This window comes from Leucoraja erinacea, chromosome 24 (assembly GCF_028641065.1).
Source record: "Leucoraja erinacea ecotype New England chromosome 24, Leri_hhj_1, whole genome shotgun sequence".
In the NCBI taxonomy this organism is placed as follows: Eukaryota; Metazoa; Chordata; class Chondrichthyes; order Rajiformes; family Rajidae; genus Leucoraja; species Leucoraja erinaceus.
In genome coordinates, this window is record NC_073400.1 from 28733318 (window position 1) to 28746591 (window position 13274).

The 13274-nt window shown below is 50.0% G+C and overlaps 1 protein-coding gene across 4 annotated transcripts in view; it reads left to right on the forward strand.

Annotated features, from left to right (window-relative positions):
• The window catches only part of plekha6 (pleckstrin homology domain containing, family A member 6), a 198616-nt gene that overhangs the window by 162681 nt on the left and 22661 nt on the right, over positions 1 to 13274 (forward strand). For all 4 annotated transcript variants that reach the window (XM_055654906.1, XM_055654908.1, XM_055654907.1 and 1 more), the window contains 6 exons: positions 4497 to 4562; positions 7180 to 7260; positions 8296 to 8445; positions 9192 to 9293; positions 11427 to 11541; positions 12552 to 12688. In XM_055654906.1, the coding sequence (XP_055510881.1) occupies positions 4497 to 4562; positions 7180 to 7260; positions 8296 to 8445; positions 9192 to 9293; positions 11427 to 11541; positions 12552 to 12688 (651 nt within the window). The remainder of the gene's footprint in view (positions 1 to 4496; positions 4563 to 7179; positions 7261 to 8295; positions 8446 to 9191; positions 9294 to 11426; positions 11542 to 12551; positions 12689 to 13274) is intronic.

The window sequence follows — 13274 nt, forward strand, 5'->3', positions numbered from 1 at the left end:
TGCCATTCAATATGATCATAGCTGAATCAGTACCCCGTTCCTGCTTTTTCCCCATATCCCTTGATTCCATTAGGTTAGCCCTAAGAGCTAAATCTAAAGGGCCTGTCCCACTTAGGTGACTCTTTAGGCAACTACCAGGGACTACTTTTAATGGAATTCACCTACGACACCTGGCGACAACCTACAACAGCAAAAACTGTCGCCACTGTCACCGAAGATTTTTCAACATGTTGAAAATTTTGCGGCAGTCACTTGTAGTTGCCCAAAAATCTGCCTAAGTGGGACAGGCCCCTAACTCTCTCTTGAATACATCCAGTGAATTGGCCTCCGCTGCCTTCTGTGGCAGAGAATTCCACAGATTCACAACTCGCTGGGTGAAAAGGTAGTGAGTGCGGGAAGGGAAGGGAAGGGATGGCAAGTCAAAGACCATGAGTGGCCGACGTCAGCTGTTGGGTTCAGAGATCCAGCGTGGAAACAGGCCCTTCGGCCCACCCAGTCCACGCCGCCCATTGGTCACCCGTTTACATCAGTTCTATGCTATCCCACTTTCTCGCCCACTGCCTGCGCACCAGGGGCATTTTATTTTTACACAGGACCATGAGCCTATGAGCACGCGCGTGCTTAGGGTATGGGACGAAACCGGAGCACCCGGAGAAAACCCACACGGTCACAGTGAGCATGCAAACTCCACACAGACAGCACCGGAGGTCAGGATCGAACCGTGGTTCTCTGGCGCTTTGAGGCCGCGGGTTTACCAGCTGCGCCACTGTGCACTGCTTGAAAATGTGGAAGTATTAAGTCCGCTTTACTTCCAGCCTCAATGACAGATAGATCAGCCATGATTGAATAGTGGAGGAGAATTGAAGGGCCGAATGGCCTAATTCTTCCCCTATCACTTATGAATTGGTAAGACTTGCATCACGTTACGGTGATGGATGGTCGGTGTGGACCTGGTGGGCCAAAAGGCCTGTTGCCATGCCCCGTATATGTCCAGTAGGGCGGCGCAGTGGCAGAGCAGAATCACAGCGCCAGTGACCCGGGTTCAATCCCAACCACGGGTGCTGTCTGTGCGGAGTTTGCCCGATCTCCCCGTGACCTGCGTGGGTTTTCTCCCGGGGGGCTCCGGTTGCGGGTTTGTAGACGTGAGTACAAAGTGTGAACGGGCGATCGCTGGTCGGCACGGACCCGGTGGGCCGAAGGGCCTGTTTCCATGCTGTATCTCTAAAACTAAAATAATGAAACAAAAGGATTTATTTGATCAAGGACATAGTTTGAACTGCATGCACCAACCTGCAGTAAGTACCCCAGTGAGATGGTAGGTTTAAGGACATAATGAGTTTGCCCTTTGCAAATGAAATAGGCTAATTAAAGAGGATTAGTTATTAGCAGGCAAAGTCCCGCATGAAAGATTTTAATAAGAGCATAAAAATATGAAAGGAATGTCTCTCGCTGGCACCAAACCACATCGGAAGAGTTTTTCTTAATGTTTGAGGATGTGTGGAGAGATTGCCACGGGTGTCAGGGGTTACGGAGAGAAGGCAGGAGAATGGGGTTAGGAGGGAAAGATAGATCGGCCATGATTGAATGGCGGAGTAGACTCGATGGGCCGAATGGCCTAATTCTGCTCCAATTACTTAAGAACATGAACTCATTGAAGAACAGTTTATGTGAAAATGGAATCAAAATATTGATGAACATGCTGTAATAATGGGACCATTATTATTAACCAGGGCACTCATGTCTCCGAGTCTGTAGCAAACGTTGCTATGTCACCTAAGGCCATTTAATGATTCCTCTTTTCATTGATACCCTTCATGTTAGTATTCAGGCTTATACTCCCCGACTTATATGAGGATTAATATGTTTAGTTTAGTTAAGAAATACTTTGTGGAAACAGGCCATTCGGCCCACCAAGTCCGTGCCGACCTGCGATCCCCGCAAACCAACGCAATCTCGTGCACATTAGGGACAATTTACAATTACACCAAGCCAATTAACCTACAAACATGCACGTCTTTCGAGTGTGGGAGGAAACTGGAGCATCCGGAGAAAACCCGCACAGGTCACGGGGAGAACGTACAAATTCCATACAGACAGCGCCCGTAGTCGGGATCGAACCAGGGTCTCTGGCGCTGTGAGCATTGTGTAAGGCAGCAACTCTGCCGTGCTGCCACTTCAACCCTTACATCAGTCAGATTTTACGTGAATTGGAATCCACTGCCCGAAATAACTCACTGAGTGTGAAGAAGTGGCTCGACCCGAAACGTTGCCTGTCCATATTCTCCAGAGATGCTGCCTGGCCCGCTGAGTATCTCCAGCACTCTGTGTCCGACACAGAGAGTATTCACGGTCTCAGCTGCGTCCAGGGCACTTTCTGCTGCGCACGGCCTTCTGGGCAATCACTGCCGCCACTGCCGGCTTGTTTCCGATGCAAACTTGAGCGATCGTACAGTGTTGTGGAATTCACAAACTGCCTTGATTGCACGAGTCCGGGACTGAGTACAGGATCGGTTACCTAAATGCAACTTTTACATGCGGCGCCTGTTTCGTAAGTCGGGCGCTGTCTGTAAATTTATGTTGGGGCGGCGCGGTGGCGCAGCGGTAGAGTTGCTGCCTCACAGCGCCAGAGACCCGGGTTCGATCCCGACTATGGGTGAAACATAGAAACATAGAAAATAGGTGCAGGAATAGGTCATTCGGCCCTTCGAGCCTGCACCGTCATTCAATATGATCATGGTTGATCATCCAACTCCGTATCCTGTACCTGCCTTCTCTCCATACCCCCTGATCCCTTTAGCCACAAGGGCCACATCTAACTCCCTCTTAAATATAGCCAATGAACTGGCCTCAACTACTTTCTGTGGCAGAGAATTCCAGAGATGCTGTCCGGAGACGCTGTCCGTGCAGAGTTTGTACGTTCTCCCCGTGACCTGTGTGGGTTTTCTCCGGGTGCTCCGGTTTCTGTGCGGGTTTGTAGGGAGACTGAGTAGCCGGCTAATTGAACAAACAGTCTGCGTGCATTGATAGATGAAACGGCTTTTGAATGTGTTGGAAGAGTTTAATTTGGATTAAAGATCCCGGACTTTCCCCCGACCCTTTGTGCTAATCAGGGTTAATTGACAAGTTTCAGTCCACAGACCATTCACGTTTGTCTGGCAGCCAATCTAAGGAAAAACGCTGCTGGAGTGCTGAACAAAGAGCTGTATTGTGCGATGAGGGCACATGTATAAAGGGAAGTGTGCGACATGAATAATAACAGGGTGGTTTTCTAACGACTAATTGAGAGGTTTACTCATCTGGAGTATTATGTTCTGGGTGGAGAAGATGATTAAATCTACCGGGATGATGTACATAGTAGACTTTATATATACAGTGTGAAAACAGGCCCTTCGGCCCAGCGAGTCCGCGCCGACCAGCGATCACCGGCACTACATGATGCCCTGCATAGGGCAACACGGTGACGCAGCAGTAGAGTCGCTGCCTTGCAGCGCCAGAGACCCGGGTTCGATCCCGACTACGGGTGCTGTCTGTACGGAGTTTGTACGTTTCTCCCCGTGACCTGCGTTGCTTTTCTCCGAAATCTTCAGTTTCCTCCCACACTTCAAAGACGAAGAGGTTTGTAGGTTAATTGGCTTGGGTTTGCATACTTGGTAGAAGTATAAATTGTCCCTAGTGTGGGTATAGGCTTGTGTTAATGTGCGGGGATCGCTGGTCGGTCTGGACTCAGTGGGCCAAAGGGCCTGTTTCCGTGCTGTATCTCTAAACAATCAACAACAAAATATGGGAATAATGTTTAGTGCAAGGTTAGTGGAAGCAGAAACTTTAAATATATTTAAGACTAAAATAGATGGTTTTTTAGCTGCCAAGGGGATAAGGGGCTACGGGGAGAGGGCAGGGATATGGACCTAGGTATGGTTAGTATAGTAAGACCTGAGTGATCTCCTGGACAAGTGTCGATCGCCTGGATTGGGGTCGGAGAGGAATTTCCCGGATTTTTTTTCCCGAATTGGACCTGGGTTTTTATCCGTTTTTTTGTCTCCCCCAGGAGATCACGAGGTTCTTGGGGTGGAGAGGGGTGAAAGCGGTATAAGGGGGAGGGTAGTGTCTTGTGTTCTGTGTCTTGTGTCTACTGTTTGTGGGTAAGTGTGTCTGTTTAGTGTTCAGCCATGAGCGAATGGCGGTGCGGGCTCGACGGACCTGGTGGTCTACTCTCGCACCTACTTTCTATGTTTCTATGTTTCTATGTTAAGCCAGTAAAATCCGATCAAAGATAGTCCGAGGGTCCCCAATGAGGTAGATAGTAGTTCAGCACTACTCTCTAGTTGTTGGTGGGATGGTTCAGTTGCCTGATAACAGCTGGGAAGAAACTGTCCCCGAATCTGGAGGTGTTTGTCTTCACACCTCTGTACCTGCGTGACGTTTGATTACTGATCTTGGTGTGTGTGTGTCCCTCTCGGCAAGGTCAAAGCCCTAAACCATTACTGCTGTTATTGCAGGTTCCATATCAGGACAGGTACCAGGACGGCCTGCACCATTACAAGGTCGATGAGCTGGAGATTGATGTAAGTTCCATCAATTTTTGTTTAAGAGGTTATTACTAACGTCGCTGCAATCCAACGTCCCTTCTCGGGGATAAAATAACCCGTGGGATTTCAATAAGTGAGCATGAAGGAACTGCAGATGCTGGTTTGCACCGAAGGCAGACACAAAATGCTGGAGTAACTCAGCGGGAGAGATGGATCAGCCATGATTGAGTGGCGGAGTAGACATGATTCAAGATTCAAATTTGTTGTCATGTGTCCCAGATAGGACAATGAAATTCTTGCTTTGCTTCAGCACAACAGAACATGGTAGGCATTGACCACTATGGTAGGCATACTACTTGATGGGCCAAATGGCCCAATTCTACCCCTATTCCTCACGAATTTATGACACTCTCCCAAGGAAGGGACTGCAGATGCTGGTTCACACCGAAGATAGTAACTCGGGGTGACGGGCAGAATCTCCGGCGGGAAGGAATGGGTGACGTCTCGGGTCGAGACTTCTTCAGACTCGGATTTCAATCCTGGTTTCTATGGGAGGAAGGGAGTCTGCAGGTTATTCATAGACGTGAAAACAGGACTGATAAGGATATCGGAGTATGATATCGTGTGCTGGGATTTGAGAGGAGGTGATGTCTTGTATCTCCCTGTCTTTACCTCGATCTTGTGGAGAGGATGTTTCCGCCAGTGGGAGAGTCTAGGACCAGAGGTCACAGCCTCAGAATTAAAGGACGTTCCTTTAGGAAGGAGATGAGGAGGGATTTCTTTAGTCTGAGGGTGGTGAATCTGTGGGATTTGTTACCACAGAGGGTTGTAGAGGCCAAGTCAGTGGATATATTTAAGACAGAGATAGATAGATTCTTGATTAGTACGGGTGCCGAGCTCATGGGGAGAAGGCAGGAGAATGGGGTTGGGAGTGGGGAGATAGATCAGCCATGATTGAATGGCAGAGTAGACTTGATGGGCCGAATGGCTTAATTCTCCTCCTATCACATGACTTTATGAAGTCCGGCTCTGGCCAGAGATATATTCTGTTGACACATTGGGTTTTGGTTTGGGTCAGCCTGACTCGGAACATCGCCGAGGCCAGAACGATTTGCTGAACGATGTGTTCTTTGCCTTTTATCAATATTTGCCTTTTTTTTAAGCCCTCAAACAGATCAATGACATGTTTGAGATTGCTGCACTTGTGGCTCAGGTTTGGTTTGGGAATAACAGTTGATGCCCTTGGTTGACTTGTCTGTGTCTGTGTCTGGTTTGTTGGCTGTGTCGCCGACGCCTAAACAGACGTCTCACCTGAAAGCGTCTCCCTAAACCTGGAAACATCGTGTGGAGACAAGGAACAGATTACATTGAATAGGTCTGAAGAATAGAATAGAATGCCATTTATTGTCATTCAAACAGACATGGTTCGAACTAAATTTCGTTCCTGCAGTCATAACATCAAAAAAAAAAACAAGACACACAATTAACACAATTTATATAAACATTCATCACATTGACTCTCCAAACATCTCCTCACTGTGATGGAAGGCAAAGGTCTTGTCTCTTCCCTGTTCTTTGTTCTTCTCCCGCGGTCTAGCAGTCCAACTGCTGTGTCGAGGCAACCGGGGCTCCCGATGTTGAAGCCCCCTGCGGGCGATGGTATGTCCCGCGGCCGTTAAAGCCGCGCCGGGCGATGTAAGGCCCTGCTCCGGGTCATTTTAACCCCGCGATTCGGGCGGGAGAAGTTGCCGTTGCGGGAGCTCCGAAAAACGGTCTCCCACCCGGGACCCGCGAGCTCCCAATGTTACAGTCTATGAAGTCGGATCTCAGCCACGTGCCACCACAGCTCTCCACGCTCTGAAGTCGGCCGGCTCCGCGATGGTGACTGGAGCCCTGTGGTTGGTTCCGGTTGGAGGCTGGAATGTTAGGCCCATCGACAACGGAGACCCGACAGGGAAAAGGTCGGGTCCCCATACAGAGAAGAGATTAAAAAGTCCCCCATGTCGTCATGTCGTGCGCCCTGTCACACGCTGACGTGCGTTGTCCTGCGGGTGACGCCCGGAGACGCTGACGTTAAACAAACAACTTATTTCTTAAAAAGTTAAATTTATTGTAGATATAAGTTCATTGCCAATGTGATTATTATATTTCAGTGTAGCCTCCTTGTGTTGTGAAGGGGGTGGGAGATTGCAACCTTCACGTGGTCCGCTCTGTTTCGACGAATGCAATCAACCTGGCGTGCACAATCAAATGTTCAAATCGAACAAGTTGTCCTACAACTTTAGGCTGTGCACTCCGTACACAAGAAGAAAAAGATGTTGTGAAGGCGGATGACGCAGAGTGTCGTGAGGGTGTCGTAACTTGACGGTTTTCAGGGCGACTACGGGCGTCAGTCGAAGACATTCGCAGTCGCCGGAAAAAATCTCAAAGTGGGACAGGCCCTTTAGTTAAATGATCCACGGTGTTGTTAGAGATGCGGCCATTACTCTGAGTTGCTCCAGCACTTTGTGTCTTCCATTTAGATGCGGACTGTAAATGGCGGTGCGCTTGCAGGCTGGCGGCTCTTCCAATGGGAGCCTCCCCCCTTCACCACAGTCTCTGTCGAAAGCTGCATCTGAAAACTAACTCCGTTGTTCTTCCCTTTTGGAAACAGAAGTTGCTGGGTCGATTTTGCGAGCAGACCAAGAACCAGCGAGAACAGGAGAAATGGGTCCTCCAACTCCGCAAGGAGAAGGTAGGGGGACTTCCCACTCCGTTCCTCAGCCTCTGCATCACGCCCCAGTTGTGGAGGGACATTTTACATCAGATTTTCCTTTAGACTTTAGATTCTATTTTCATCTGTGCGGATGCGATGGGCCAAAGGGCGTGTTTCCACCCTGTATCTCTAGACTAAATAATCTAAACTTTAAAGATACAGCGCAGAAACAGGCCCTTCGGCCCACCGGGTTTCATCTCGTGTCGTACTAGCACCGTCCTACACACACTAATTTTACCAATGCCCAATTAGGCGACAAACCTGTGCGGCTTTGGAGTGTGGGAGGAAACCGGAGCACCCGGAGGAAATCGGCGCGGTCACAGGGAGAACGTACAAACTCCAGACAGACAGCGCCCGTCGTCAGGATCGAACCCGGGTCTCTGATGCTGTGACTCTGTGATCCTCGACCAGCTGCGCCACCGTGTTATTTTTTTTGTTTTTGCTCACTAGATTAGTTTAGAGATACGGCACGGAAACAGGCCCTTCGGCCCTCACAGATCAGCCATCCCCGCACACTAACACCACCCTACACACACTAGGGACAATTTTACATTTACACCAAGCCAAGTAACCAACAAACCTGTATGTCCTTGGAGGGTGGGAGAAAACCGAAGATCTCGGAGAAAACCCACGCGAGTCGTGGGGAGAACGTACAAACTCCGCACAGACAGCACGCTAATGGGCCTGTCATACTTAGGCGATTTTATTGGGCGACTACTGGCGACTGCCACAAAATTTACAACATGTTGTGAATTTTTTGGCGACAGTGGCGATAATTTTTGCTGTCGTAGGTTGTCGCCAGTTGTCGTAGGTGAATTCCATTCAAACTTGCAGTCGCCAGTCGCCTAAGTGGGACACCCCCAAAAGTCAGGATCGAACCCGGGTCTGTGGTGCTGTAAGGCAGCAACTCTACCGCTGCGCCACCGTGCCGCCCAACCTTGTGTCTTGGCCATTTCTAATGTTCGCTGTTGTGACTCTGGTGAATGTTCCTCCTTACACCTGTCGTGCTTGCAGGAATCTCTGGAAAGTGCCTTGGAAACCACCCACCGGGAGATGGCGATGTACCGCAACCAACCCGGCTACACCGAGCAACTGGTGCAGAAGAAGGAGTCGCTACAGAACCAGCTGGTCAACATCCGCGGGGAGCTCTCGCAAGCCACCACGGTACGGGGTGGGGTGGGGGCAAAATGTTGGCGTCAGGTGGTTTAGTTTAGTTTTAGTTTCGACACGCAGTGTGGGAAACAGGCCCTTCGGCCCATCGAGTCCGCGCCGACCAGCGATCCCCGCACACCAACACTATCCTGATACACAGAGCACTAAACTAATTTTACATTTACACCAAGCCAATTAACCTTCAAACTAGTACGTCTTTGGTGTGTGGGAGGAAACCGAAGATCTCGCAGGTCACGGGGAGGACGTGCAAACTCCACACAGACACGCAGGCACCCGTAGTCGGGATCGAACCCGGGTCTCCGGCGCTGCAAGCACCGTAAGGCAGCAACTCTACCGCTGCGCCACAGAACCGCCCTGTGGAATTCATTGCCGCGGAAGGCTTTGAAGGCCAATTCAATTCATGTTTTTAAGGCAGTTAAGGATAGATAGATTCTTGATCAGTAAAGATGTCAGGGTTTATGGGGAGAAGGCGGGAGAATGGGGTCGAGAGGGAAAGATTGATGAGCCACGATTGAGTGACAGAGTAGACCTGATGGGCCGAATGGCCTAATTCTGCTCCTATCACTTATAATCTTCTGACAGCTTCACATGACGGGAGTCAGTTGTAGTTCTATCCATTACTTGCCTTCAATGAATGAGATTTGATTCTTTGTTGAGCATTCTTTAGGCATGAAGCGTTTGGAAGACATGTGTTGACTTGTGTCCTGGTCCTGCTTTGCACGTTACACCTGTTTCAGGCCTTTGCAAACACAAAAATGGAGTGCGATGCCCTCAAGATGGAGTTGTCCATCATTCACAATGACTTGTGGGAGCAACTGAACAATCCCGCGGGAATGCAGGTAACACTGCCATCCAGTCATCAATGTACACTCACTCATCATTAATCATCCACACAGAGAGACCTTTGGAGATCTTAAACCAATAATCTTCTCAAGCGAAGATAGACATGGAGCGCTGGAGTGACAATAGACAATAGACAATAGGTGCAGGAGTAGGCCATTCAGCCCTTCGAGCCAGCACCGCCATTCAATGTGATCATGGCTGATCATCCCCAATCAGTACCCCGGTCCTGCCTTCTCCCCATATCCCCTGACTCCGCTATCTTTAAGAGCCCTATCTAGCTCTCTCTTTAAAGCATCCAGACAACCTGCCTCCACCGCCCTCTGAGGCAGAGAATTCCACAGATTCACCACTCTCTGTGAGAAAAAGTGTTTCCTCGTCTCCGTTCCAAATGGCTTACTCCTTATTCTTAAACTGTGGCCCCTGGTTCTGGACTCCCCCAACATCGGGAACATGTTTCCTGCCTCTAGTGTGTCCAAGCCCTTAACAATATTATATGTTTCAATGAGATATCCTCTCATCCTTCTAAACTCCAGAGTGTACAAGCCCAGCTGCTCCATTCTCTCAGCATATGACAGTCCCGCCATCCCGGGAATTAACCTTGTAAACCTACGGTGCACTCCCTCAATAGCAAGAATGTCCTTCCTCAAATTAGGGAACCAAAACTGCACACAATACTCCAGGTGTTGTCTCACTGGGGTTCTGTACCAATGCAGAAGGTCCTCTTTGCTGCTATATTCGATTCCTCTTGTTATAAAGGCCATCATGCCATTCGCTTTCTTCACTGCCTGCTGTACCTGCACGCTTACTTTCATAGACTGATGTACAAGGACCCCCAGATGTCCCGTTGTACTTCCCCTTATCTCAACGTGACATTATCATTAATGTTTTATTATTATTGTTAATGTTTAGTGTTTTCTGAGTCATTCGTAACTGTCACTGTGTGTCATGTTGTTACTTGTGGGCGGAGCACCAAGGCAAATTCCTTGTATGTGAATACTTGGCCAATAAACTTACTTACTTACTTAACGCCATTTAGATAGTAATCTGCCTTCCTGTTTTTGCTACCAAAGTGGATAACCTCACAAGTAACTCAGCGGGTCAGGCAGCGTCTCTGGAGACAAAGGGATGGGTGACATTCTGGGCCGAGAACCTTCTTCAGACACCATATACACAACGTCACCATATCCAGTCTGAAGAAGGGTCCCGGCTCGAATCGTCACCCATCCACTTTCCCTCCAGAGATTCCGCCTGTCCCGCTGAGTTACTCCAGCACTTCAGTTGGACATAAAGTGCTGGAGTAACTCAGCGGGGTAAGGCGGCATCTCTGGAGAAAAAAGAACGGGTGGCGTTTTGGGACGGGACCATTCTTCGGTCTGAAACGTCACCCCGTCCTTTTCCTCCAGAGATGCCGCCTGAATCGCTGAGTTACCCCAGCACTCTGCGCCCATCTTTGGTACAAATCTTCGGCATCTGTAGTTTCTTCCTGCTCAATCTTTTCTCCCCGTGATACTATGTGTCCCAACCCATCCCATCACAACCAAAAGTGATTTTGTCTGTTGTTGTCTAACTATAGTGGAGAAGAATAGACGCAAAGTGCCAGAGATCTTCTGCATTTCAATGTGATCTCCATCTCTGGAGAACATGGATGGGCGACCGATTTGGGATGGGGACCTCGAAGAAGGGCCCCAACCCGACGCGTCACCTATCCAATGTTCTCTTGAGATGTTGCCTGACCCGCTGAGTTATGCCCCCCTGTCCCACTTAGGAAACCTGAACGGAAACCTCTGGAGACTTTTGCGCCCCACCCAAGGTTTCCGTGCGGTTCCCGGAGGTTGCAGGTGGTTGCCGGAGGTTGCAGGTAGTGGAAGCAGGTAGGGGAGACTGTCGAAAACCTCCGGGAACCGCACGGAAACCTTGGGTGGGGCGCAAAGTCTCCAGAGGTTTCCGTTCAGGTTTCCTAAGTGGGACAGGGGCATTACTCCAGCGTTTTGTGCCTTTTTCCCCCCCTGTGTAAACCTCCATCTTCCTTCCATAATCCCGTTCCTTGTGTCGACTACGTAAGCTAATGGAGCTAAAACTGACTGCGTATCGAGGTGGTGGTGGTAAACGGCTCGGTGTTACTTCCTCAGGCGGAGCTGGGGTACAAGAACATCCAGAAGGAACTGTGGAGGATCCAGGATGTGATGGAGGGCCTGAGGAAGACCTATCCGGAACGGGTTACGGCCGACACTCTCAAACAGAATGGTACGCCATCTTGTACGAAACGCACAACATTCTTAAGGGGTTGACAAAAGTGCTGGAGAAACTCAGTGGGTGCTGCAGCATCTATGGAGCGAAGGAAATAGGCAACGTTTCGGACCGAAACGTTGCCTATTTCCTTCGCTCCATAGATGCTGCCGCACCCACTGAGTCTCTCCAGCACTTTTGTCTACCTTCGATTTTCCAGCATCTGCAGTTCCTTCTTAAACAAATTCTTAAGGGGTTGGACAGGCTAGATGCAGGAAAAATGCCCAGAACCAGGGGGGGTCACAGGTTAATAATAAGGGGTGGGCCGCTTAGGACTGAGATGAGGAAAAACCTTTTCACCCAGAGAGTTGTGAGTCTGTGAAATTCTCTGCCACAGAAGGCAGTGGAGGCCGATTCACTGGATGTTTTCAAGAGAGAGTTAGACATAGCTGTCAGGGCTAACGGGACAGGCAGCATCTCTGGAGAGAAGGAATAGGTGACGTTTTGGGTCGGGACCCTTCCTTAAACTAAAGATAGAGGCAAAATGCTGGAGTAACTCAGCGGGACAGGCAGCATCTCTGGAGGGAAGGAATGGGTGACGTTTCTTCAGACTGTCCCTCCAGAGATGCTGCCTGTCCCGCTGAGTTACTCCAGCAGTTTTCTGACTGTGGTGTAAACCAGCATCTGCAGTTCCTTTCTAACCGAACCTAGACTCTTCTCGAAACCTGGTGGGATTCAATTTAAGCGAGTGAATGGTAGACAATAGACGATAGGTGCAGGAGTCGGCCATTCGGCCCTTCGAGCCAGCACCGCCATTCAATGTGATCATGGCTGATCATCCCCAAATCAGTACCCCATCTCTGGGGTGGCAGAGAGGGAGAGTAGGGTCTCGACCTGAAACGTCACCTATTCCTTTCCTCAGGAGATGCTGCCTGACCCGCTGAGTTTTTGGTGTCTATTTTCGGTTATTGCCTGTGGCGATTCACCCTGGTATTTTTAGTAACATTTCACTTGCCCTTTCTCCGCAGTGCCGAATGCCCAGGTGGGCACTTCCAGTCCCAACAGCCCCGCCAGCCCCCTGAGTTCTAACAGCGTCACCAGCCCCTTGAGCCCCTTCTCGCCCGACTCCGAATTGCAAATGGCCGCCCAGCAACCAGTCAATGAGGTAAGCGGAGACTGATCTCAGGACGGCCTGACCCACACACTTATTGCAATGTTTGGGGGGGTGGGGGGGGTGGTTGTGGGTTGTAAAGCCTGTCTTCTACTCCAGCAAATATGAATGAAAATCTGCCCTGCACCAACCCTGCTCAAAGTCCCTCTCACCCGCCAGCTCTCCAATCCAGTTTCCCTCGTGCTCGTCGCCTTTTCACGGTGAGGGCGGCACAGTGGCGCAGCGGTAGAGTTGCTGCCTCGTGGCGCCAGAGACCCAGGTTCGATCCCGATCACAGGTGCTTGTCTGTACGCTCTCCCCGCAACCTGCCTGGGTTGTTTTTTCCGGTTCCCCACCCCCACACTCCAAAGACGTGCAGGTTTGCAGCTTAATCGGCTTGGTATCAAGGTTTCCGTGCGGTTCCCGGAGGTTGCAGGTGGTTGCCGGAGGTTGCAGGTAGTGGAAGCAGGTAGGGAGACTGACAAAAACCTCCGGGAACCGCACGGAAACCTTATGTGGGGCGCAAAGTCTCCAGAGGTTTCCGTTCAGGTTTCCTAAGTGGGACAGGGGCATTAGTGTGCGGGGATCGCTGGTCGGCACG